The sequence below is a fragment of the Nuphar pumila genome, chromosome 2 (assembly GCF_984573655.1).
Source record: "Nuphar pumila chromosome 2, dmNupPumi1.hap1.1, whole genome shotgun sequence".
NCBI classification, from domain to species: domain Eukaryota; kingdom Viridiplantae; phylum Streptophyta; class Magnoliopsida; order Nymphaeales; family Nymphaeaceae; genus Nuphar; species Nuphar pumila.
The window spans coordinates 51,699,025-51,709,956 of record NC_143250.1 but is presented as its reverse complement, the minus strand read 5'-3'; the positions used below and the strand labels follow the sequence as shown (position 1 = coordinate 51,709,956).

Below are 10,932 nucleotides of genomic sequence, written 5' to 3'. Positions count from 1 at the left end.
ATAAAACCTTGCAATTAAGTTCTCGTGATACAAAAAAAAAATTTGACAAATGAGAATTCTGCTTTATTATGACATAAGCGCTTAGGTCATATTTCTTAACAAAGAATTGAAAGGCTTGTATCAAATGAAATTCTTGATTCCCTTAATTTCACTGGCTTTCAGGTTTGTGTTGAGTGTATAAAAGGAAAACAAACAAACATAATAAAATTAGGTGCCAAAAGGAGAACATACGTCTTAGAACTAATCCACACTGATATTTGTGGACCCTTTTCTACTACTTTTTAGAATGGTCAATAATATTCTATTATGTTCATAGACGATTATTCTTGTTATGGGTACCTATATTTGATTAATAAAAAGTCTCAGTCCGTGGATGTGTTCAAATCATATAAGGCCGAAGTTGAAAACCAACTTGACAAAAAAATTAAGGCCGTCAAATCTAACCGTAGTGGTGAGTACTATGGCAGATATGATGGATCAGGAGAACAACATCCAGGGCCTTTTGCTAAATTCCTAGAAGAATGTGGGATCGTCCCTTAGTATATCATGTCAGGCACCCCTAACATGAATGATGTTGCTGAAAGATGAAACAAGACCCTTAAGAATATAGTAAGGAGTATGATTTCTCATTCTACCTTACCAGAGTCCCTCTGAGAAGAAGCATTAAAGACTACAACCTATGTTTTGAACAGGGTACCCTCTAAAGCAGTAACCAAGACCCCATATGAATTATGGACAGATCGAAAGCCCAGTTTGAAACATTTTCATATTCCTATAGGTCATATAAAAAAACTATATTCCAGAATGGTTAGCTGCTATTTTGTTGAGTATTCTGAAAGGTCAATGGGTTATAAGTTTTATGACCCTATAAATAAGTTCTTTTTTGAAATGGAAAATGCTTGTTTCTTTGAGGGTGCTGAGTTTAGGGGAAGTGATAAAGTAAAAAATATTATTTTTGAAGAAGAATCTCTTTCTCTTCCTACAGTTGTGGATCACAATGATCAGATTTCCATTCCTTACATTGTTCTCGCAAATTCGGATCAAAGTGCTTTAGATGTCCCTATCTAAAATCAAACTTTTACTCCTAAAGTTCAAACTCAACAACCTTAAGAAACACCTCAAGAACCAGTGCCATTAAGAAAATTCACTACATAGAGAAGAAATGCAATTTCAGATGATTATATTATCTTTCTACAAGAACATGAGGGTGATACTGGCCTAATGAAAGACGATCCAATCAACCTCTATCAACCCACACAAAGTTCTAACTCTAAAAAATGGATTGAAGCAATGCATGAAGAGGTTAAATCCATGAGAGACAATGACGTGTGAGATCTTATCCCATTACCTGAAGGTGTGAAACCCATTGGTTGCAAATGGATATTTAAAACCAAAAAAAAATTCAAAGGGTAATGTGAAAAGGTATAAGGCCCGCCTTATTGCAAAAGGGTTTACTCAAAGATAAGACATTGACTACACAAAGATTTTCTCTCAGGTTTTTACGAAAGACTCTTTCAAAATTATGATGACACTTGTGACTCATTATGACTTAAAGCTACATCAGATGAATGCTAAGACTGCATTCCTTAATGGGGACATCAATGAGACAATATACATGGTTGAACCCTAATATTTTATCTCAGGTGATGCCAAATAAATAGTTTGCAAATTAAAGAAATTCATCTATGGACTTAAGCAAGCTTCCCGTCAGTGGTATTATAAATTTCATCAAGTTGTCATCTCATTTGGTTTTGAGATGAATGTGGTTGATGAATGCATATATCATAAGTTCAACAAGAGTAGATATGTTTTCCTGGTTTTGTATGTGGATGACATATTGCTTGCCAACAATGATATATGCATACTGAACGAAACTAAAAGATTTCTGACAAAGAAATTTGAAATGAAAGATCTTGAGGATGCCTCTTTTGTATTAAGAATTCAGTTACATCGAGTCTGTTCACGAGGTATTCTTGAATTATCACAAAAGAGCTATATCAAAAGGATCATGAAAAGATATGGCATGAAGGATTGCAAACCATGAGATAGTCCATATGGAAAGATAAAACAAGTTTAGTCTTCCTCAGTGCCCCAAACACCAATATAAAATTAAGGCTATTAAACAAATTCCTTATGCATCTGCTGTGGGGAGTCTTACGTATGCTCAGGTATGTACGTGTCCGAATTTAGCATACATTGTTGAGATGTTAGGTAGATATCTTAGTAACCCAGGTATGGATAATTGAAAAGCAGCCAAACGGGTTATACGGTATTTGTAAAGAACAAAAGGTTACATGCTCACATACAAGAAGTCAGATCAGTTGAAGATTATTGAGTATTCTGATTCTGACTTTGCAGGATGCCAAGACAGTCACAGATCCACGTCAAGCTATATTTTTCTGTTGGCTGAAAGAGCTATTTCCTTGAGGAGTGCCAAACAGACACTTATTGCTTCTTCCACCATGACTGCAAAATTCGTGGCTTGTTATGAGACATCCAACTATGGGATATGGCTACGTAATTTTGTCACAGGGCTGTGGATTTTGGATAACGTTGAAAGACCGCTAAAGTTATTTTATGACAATAATTCAGTAGTGTTGTATTTCAATAACAACAGGACTTCCTCCAAGTTAAAGCATATTGACATCAAGTTCCTTGCTGTTAAAGAAAGTGTGTAGAATAATTAGCTATCAATAGAATATATTGGCACAAACTCCATGATTGCGGATTCGTTTACCAAAGGTTTGCCACCCAAGGTCTTTCACGAGCATATTGCTCACATGGGTGTTTTATCATTTTATGATATGTTGGTTTAGTGAGAGTTTATATTTGGACGTTTTTATGATATAATAAAGTTGTTTTTACCACTTTGGTATAAAGTTAAAGTTTCAATTTCATTTTGTACTCATTATGTTGTGATCACATTTAAGTTTCAGAAAAGACCAGTTGAAAATAGACATGTTTGATTATATTGCATGTACTTTTCATGCTTTACATCCATACTTGATCCATGTCATTTGGTTGTATCAATATTTGTGATCATTGATGGATCCATTGCATTATTTGTAATGAAGACTGCTTTGGTTCTATATTGATGTGACCAATGAACCAGATTGATAGAGATATCAATTGTATTTTTGAGCTCATAAAGTTACAATGTGTGATTATTGTAGCGACCCAAACCCAGATTTCCCGACCTTTGAGGAAACCCTTTTTTTTTTACGAGTTAGATGCACAAGTGCGGAAGAAACCAAAAGGGAAAAGAACAAGCGGAAAAACCCTGAGCGGTCACTACAGGTGTGAAACAACATTTAAATGAAACAACCTTTATTAAATACATCTTTACAAAATTGTACATCCAATCCCTTATACAAAACACTGCCAGGATCCAACAAGCGAGGTTCAGAAGTGTGGGTTCGAAGTCCGCTGCAGCACATCGAGCTCCACCGCACGTCGAAGTAAACCTGTATCCCCATAAAACGGGGTCAGTACTCTTTCGAGCTGGTGAGACAAACCAAGACACATTACCCAAGTGTGGAATACGAAAGCAAGCTATATAAGGTAAACTTAGCATGCCATTATACAGTATTTGAGCTGTTGCAGCATGGACAAGTATAGAACAGTGATATCTACACATGGAGCATTATCAACAATTCCTATAGCATGCATCAAGACACATGATTTAGCAATGGATCAACATTTGTAACAAGGTATGCATCACAGAACATAAAGTACAAGTGTATCAATATGAAAGACTGTAACTAGCATACATCAATGCAAGTAGTCAAAGCATAAGTGACTATTATGCATCACAGAACATAAAGTACAAATGAACAGTCTTGTGCATTGTGTCATAGGTGAAAGAACTATCCTATGATGATTCCAACATCGTATGTTATGATGTTATGATGGGACAGTTAGAAGCATTTGGCATGAAAGGCTTAACTCACAAGCAGTGCCAAGGTTCCCAACCCGTACGTTGCAACCATAAGCGAGCTCATTTCGCTAACAACTCACCAAGGAGTCCAATGTCGCGTAAGTCTTGCACCACTGCAATACCCATAGGCTAATTACATGAATCTCGCACAACTGCAATACCAATAGGTTAATTGCATGAATCTCGCACGACCGCAATATCCATGGTGCATCCCAAGACATAGCAAACACGATTGTGCCCACGTTCCTTAGGTGGCAACAACCAAGTGTTCACCAATTATGCGTCAGCGATCACATTCATTACGCGTGTCATCTATGTACGCAAATGTGCACCAACTACGCTATGTAGCATCATGATGCATTACATTGGTCCTCACACTTACATCGCATAAGTCAAAACACTTAGTGCACTTGTTGGGATATTGGATCCCACTCCAAACACACTTGCAGCCCTTTGGGCTGCAGTCCAGATGCGTGCTAAACAAGTAAAGGTGAGGCAAAAAGAAGTCCAGCTGCGGCTGGTGTTGTCAAAAACGTATCCGCCTCAAACTATCACTTGGTGCCATGGGACACCAAACCCGTACATTGCAGGCCCGGTTTGGGTAGAATGGCAAGGCTGCAACAGGGACAACTATGTTGTCACAAAAACGCAGTGGCCGAGTGTTGGGTCTGTGTAGGGGCTGGTCCAGAACATGACCCCGACATGGTTCAGCAACAACGCAAGGCAGCCCAGGCCTGGACGGGACATCCAAACCGGATGGGCTCAGCTACACAGAAATCGGTCCAGGTCTTGACTAATTGGTCCAGACCCAAAAGGAGGCACACTCAGATCTGAGCATGGTCTGGACCGATTGGTCCAGACCCAGCTGGCTACAACTAGCACCGAAAAAGGGAGGTGGGGGTGCAGGCCTACCGCCTGCACCCAGCTGCAGCTGCAAGGCTGCAGCCAAGGCCGAAACGCAACTCAAAAAGCAAAAAGGGCTAAATGCCCAATCCGGCTATGACCGACCATGGCCTTTGATAGGTCTGGACCGATTCGGTCCAGACCATGTCAGGCCCCAACGAAACCCCCAACCACCCACAATGGGCGCTGGCAAGGGGTTAGCTCAAGACTGGACGAAAACAAGAAGAAAGGGGGGGGGGGGGGGGGGGGGGAGGGCGTTCCGGGCTGACCCAGCTGAGGTCGGCCTGGGATGCATTTGCTGGAACGTCCAACAAAAGAACGAAAATGCTTAAATGTAAAGAGGGCTTCCAGCCACTGTGCATCCGAAGCACCTTTGGCGAAACAAATGAAGAGCATAGTGCGTTGAACCAAAAGAAAACGCAGGCCAATGTGAAACCGTTTCCAATCCCTAGTACAAAACGAATTTGAAACCCAAGATTGGATGCAAGCATACCACTATAACCCACAATGTCTACTTAAACAGGTAGCAGCTCCCGAAGATATAGAGGCACCCCTACCTTGGCTCAATCGAACCCACAATAAGGTATACAAGGCGAGACACCCACAAGAATGCAAAAATGCTTAGTATTTGCTCAAATCCGAAACCCACGGTTTGGACAAGTGAAGGAGTGTCTCACCTTCGCGACTCTACAATAGAGAAGAAGGAGATGAAGGAGGTGCTCATGACTGGAACTGCACCATACCCACTCACACACACACGTTGGAGATAGAGGAGAGAGAGGAGAGCAAGAGAGGAGAGAGAGGAGGCTCCAATAAAATCGCCCCTTTCTCTCTCTTACTTCCTTTAAGTACATAGGGTTTACAAAAAAGAACGGCTGAGATTAAAACTCATAAGATGGAGGGCTGGAGTGCTCCACGCCCCACCCATAGGTATCCACGCCCAATGCATGTTGAGCTGTTAAAACATTTCAGAAATCTTTCAAAAATGCCATTGCAAAATACCTTTAATGTTTGAAAGTTTTACGAAAGAGCCACCCAAGCTCACCCAATCAGATTTTAGCATTTGAATTGTTTTGAAACAATTACAAAAATGCCATGGGGCGCCAACCCCATGGTCTCCTTATTGAAAAAATGTTTTTCATGATGAGCTTCAAGGCTCATCATGAGCTTCAAAAGAAGAAAAGGGCCAATCGTGGCCTATTTTTCAAAAGCCATGCAAAATCTTACAAGTATGCCATCCAGTTGGTCATACCCTTGACCAACTGGTCAACCAAGTCTAAACTTGTCCTCTTAGAAGGGCGCACAAAGGGTTTGGGTCCTTTAGGTGACCCGAATCCAAGATCCAAAAATTGTCAATTAATAAGTGTCAAAACAATACTTATTTAATGCCTTAAAATATCAAATAAATTCTGATAAATCATTTAGTGTTGTACCAAATCTAAATTAACACGAAATGCATGAAGACTTATAAGGAAATTCTCATCCAATTGCGAGAATTAAGCGTATCACGATTCAAGTCCAAACTTGGGTCAAAACTCGTAATTCGCATGCACTGACGAGGTTTTTACGTCGTATAAGTCCCAAATTCGGGGAAAACCCATAAAAATATAATATAATTTAACCCTTAAATTCTTGGAAGCTAATTCGTCCAGAATTAGACACTTCTTACTTTCACAATATATTTACGCGGTTTTCAGGTCGCGAACACAAGGCAGAAATACAAAGCATAGTCAAATTTCATCAAATCACGTGCTACTTCACAAGTACACACAAACATACATTCCAACTCAAATCACACAATAAAGCACTCAAAAATTCGCGGGTCTTACAATTATAAGGTTACGTATGTGGCCCAAGTGAAAGATTGTTACAAAATCGTGTGAGCCTACATACGTTGAACCAAACATTGTAAAACTATCATAGGTTCATGTCCGGTTCATGTGATCTAATCTGGATGTGCTTTGTGGTGTCTCATATAGTATGAAACACTATGTGAAGTGACCTTGCCCTGTCTACAATTTTATAATGGGTTGAATTAAAGATGGACTCCTAATTGGATGCACGTTAGGTTATGGTTCCCAAACCTTATATAAAGGCCTTCCCTCTTTAGACTCCTCATTATCATAAAGAGAATTCAGTCCTTTTCTCATCAGGTTTAGAGAAAGAAAAAATGCTAAATATATAAGTTCTGGAAGATCATACCCATCAACGATCAACCGAAGCACTATGGATTTAGGTAACGCTTTCGCATTAAGTTTTATTTCAGATTTGATTTCAACGATTTAAAGAAAACATGAATTTGATCATTCTTTCTTTTCAATGGATTATTAAATTATAACATAGTGTTGCCAAAATACTATAATGGGAATAGAGTTGGCAGCCCCAACACCAAGTTTCAACACCATTTACAAGAAAATGTTTTTAGCAACTTTCAGCCCCACCACATTTTGGCAACACATGGAAATGCTCAATGCAAGGCTCCCAAACATAGCCTTACTTTTTCATTCTGAAAGTATAAACTTTTCAGCCGTTGCCCTTTTAAAATCCCAACACAAACATGCAGCGAATACATATACTATGACACAATAGACACGGTATTACAACCCATAGTTTGTTGCAACATAGGCAATCTCCAAACAGGCTCTACTGTTTTTGACGTTTAACTATGCCCCTCAAAAGCTTCCATTGTGGTCCTGCAAAAGCTTCTTATTCCGATCTCAAACAACTGATAAACGCGCCTCACAACATCACCACCATTCCCCCTCAAATTTAGGCAAACCCTTGAAATATAACTTGCAATTTTATCAACTTAGTTTAAATTATTTGCTTAGATTACAGAGTTCTTTATAAAATAAACCTTCCAATGGATATGCATTGGCATCAAAGATTCTAAAATACAGAGGCTTATCTGTAATTTGCAGAGTTAACAAGGAACACACATTCGCTTCCAAGTTCAGTTTATTTCCTCCAGACATACATATATGGGCAACGACCACAGCCTGATAAAAGTCCATTTAAAGTAGTGAACCATGTTAGGACAAGTCAGCTTGGCTTCTGGGGCATCCTTGAGATCATATGCTCTTCTTTCTGCATGAAAATCAGACGAGCTAAATCCAGTTCTTTGCACGAATACCAAACAATGAAGCATGTAAGAACTCAGAAAAAACCCTCTTTTTTTAGTGCAGATAAGGAAAAAATGGTTTCTCTGCATAGGGAAAAAATATAAAATGATAACAAAAATCAGTGGCAATTGAACAGAAAAATTAATGAAGGAATTCTTTTTAAGAGGAATCATACAAGAAACATAATTGTCTGTTAATTGTCCTTCACTATAAAGCACACAATATAAACAATATTTAGTACCTGCTCAGTATAAGGCAAATACTTTCCATCAAACGTGACAACTACACGATCCTTCCCGTCAACACCTTTAACTTTTTCAACAGAACAGTAAAAGTCTATGGCTGACATTCTGCCAAATCAAAAGAAAAACAAAAAGAAGAGCCCAAGAGATGCCTTGAGTTATAACAGGTAAGAATGATGCTCATAAACCATGCAAACTTGGCTCCCAAATATGCAGCATATAAAATCTACTTGATGTATGCATCTGAGATTTTCATATGCCAAATTTCTACTTGTGTGATGCATTCAGCAGATCATGATAGAAAAAGAAAAATGTATGACATGTTACTAGATTTATCGGTTGTAGCATATGCCCTTTTAAGAGTACGTTCAAAGAACTTTCTGTTGCCTAATTTCACACATGATGGCACTTCATGCATTTGTAATTGAACATAAACACGTCCAAAAACCGAACACCGATAGTGAAAAGATCAGGTGCAATATGATTGCACAAAAATTTGTGCAAATCATATTGCACCCGATCAGGACTCTTCAACGGATCCCATCATTTGAAATATGATGGGATCCATCGTACATTCAATCCTAGTCATCCAATCAACTGCTAGATGGTTCTGTTGGATGGCTAAGATTGTAATATGGAAACCATCATATTTCAAATGACGGGATCCGTGTCCCCAAAAACCACATGCACATTCTATGACAGCCATCAATCACATAAAAACAATATCAGGCACTTAATAAGCACTAGACCCATGGGCGTCTCCCCTTTGCACCACCATAGGCCCCACCCCAGGGGCCGAGTTTTATGCCACCCGCACAATGAAGTATGGCAGACCGAGATCAGATCTTGGTGCCGGGTGCGGTTTCTTTGGGTTATAAAAAAAACAAAAAAACCACATAAAGCTGCAAAACACCAGCCTCACGAATGCTGTGATTCGAAGTTATCACGATACCCATTGAAGCTATGTCGCATGAATATGGCTGTGGATACGCAATAAACTCATTTTTATGAATTCCAATAAGACTAGCACATAAGTGGATAGGAAATGAGAATCAAAATGGAGTATCTGTGTGACATACAAGCGAAAACAGAGCAAAATGCATTTCATATTTTGGTCAAGGACCACAAAAATGATTTTATAAGAAACCAGTTTAGCGGTACTCATTAGAGAAAACATCCGTTGGTAAATATAATGAAGTTAAACTTAGGGTATATAGAGGATCTGTACCAGAAATTTTGCTAAAGTTTGGAGAGAAAGGAAATTGAGAGAGAGAGGGCTCACATTCCATCCCCAAATTCCTCATTGATGATCTCCTTTATGCTCTCTCCGTTATGCATAATAGCTTCATTTAACCTACAAAAGCAAAAGTACAGGATTGAAATTCACAACTGAAAATTTTGGAGGAAAAGAAAATTGAGAGAGAGAGAGAGAGAGAGAGAGAGAGAGAGAGAGAGAGAGAGAGAGGGTAAACCTGTAGACAGTGGGGTCTTGGATGAGGGAAGGGTCGAAGGACCTCATGGGGGGCTTCATCATCTCATGGATGAGGTCATCGGGCAGCTCGGGCAGGGCTGAACGGAGGACATCAACGGTTTGGGGCTTGAGTTGGGCCTGCCTCCTGAAGAGCTGGGCAGCATAAACGTTCGTCAACCCCGTCTCCCGGCCGATCTGCGACCACGTTTTGCCGGATCTCTGTTTCAGCGCCAGCAACCGACTCACTAGGCTCGCCTTGGTTGCCATCGATGACCCACCCACCCACAGAAACTCTCTCTCTCTCTCTCTCTCTCTCTCAAGAGTGGACGGCAATGCTTCTCCACACAAAACGATACATATATCTGGACTGGTTTCGGTTCAACCACTTGGGGCTGTTCAAATTTGAGACGCACCTAGACGGCTGGACCCACCCAACCCAAACATGCCTAGAATCACCTCAAGAAGGCACGATTTTGGGCTACGAATCTCTTCTCAACCTTCATCTTTAGTTTTGGGGGCCCCGTTGTTCCCTTCTCATCAATGGGAAAGGCCTTTCTAGCCCCCCAAGCAGTTTGGCGCACGCAATAGAGGGGCCTTGGCTAGGGCTGGTAAACGAACCAAGCAACTCGTGGCTCGGTTTGGTTCAGCTCGTCCCAAACTCGTTCATGTTCGATTCGTTTGGCCAAATCTAATACGAAGTGTTCAACTAAGCTAAGCTCATGTAAGCTCTGGGCTCAGCTCATATAAGCTCTAGGCTCAGCTCATATAACCTTAGATAACTTAGGTAGAATTTATTGCCTTATAAATGTCAAAAATTTATGTTAGCTCAATTGGGTCGTTGGGCTTACTTGCATGTAACAGGTTGAAAGTTTCATCACCGCTGTGAACCTTTAAAAAAAATAAAAAATTTGTTATTTAGGCAAGTCAGCTCAGACTCGACTTGTTTGGCTCGGGCCTATAGCTTGCACAAGCTAAATGAGCTGAGTCCAAACACTATATGGGTGTAAATGAGCTGAGCTCGAATAACCCCTGTTCGGTTCGTTCATCTTGTTTACCAGCCCTAGCCTAGGCCATTAGGTGGGTGATCAGAATTCCATTCTCATGAGTCAGCTCCTTGCATTAATGAGTGCAAGGGATAATTGTTGCTCAGCACAACTCCTTGAAAGCAAGAGGTGTGTCATGTGGACACTGTCAAGACAATAATGAGGCAGGCTTAGCTAGCGCAATTAGGTTTTTGATTCGGAGGGTGGTTTCAAA

At 40.1% G+C, this 10,932-nt stretch overlaps 1 protein-coding gene across 1 annotated transcript; it reads right to left on the bottom strand.

Moving 5' to 3' along the window:
* Positions 1 to 7,639: 7,639 nt before the first annotated feature.
* On the bottom strand, positions 7,640 to 10,007 carry CYN (cyanase). The gene is made up of 4 exons (XM_089995757.1): positions 9,677 to 10,007; positions 9,487 to 9,558; positions 8,204 to 8,312; positions 7,640 to 7,927 (listed from the first exon to the last, which is right to left on the bottom strand). The coding sequence occupies exons 1-4, from the start codon at positions 9,940 to 9,942 to the stop codon at positions 7,883 to 7,885; spliced, it is 492 nt and encodes a 163-aa protein (XP_089851883.1). The 5' UTR covers positions 9,943 to 10,007; the 3' UTR covers positions 7,640 to 7,882.
* Positions 10,008 to 10,932: the final 925 nt, after the last annotated feature.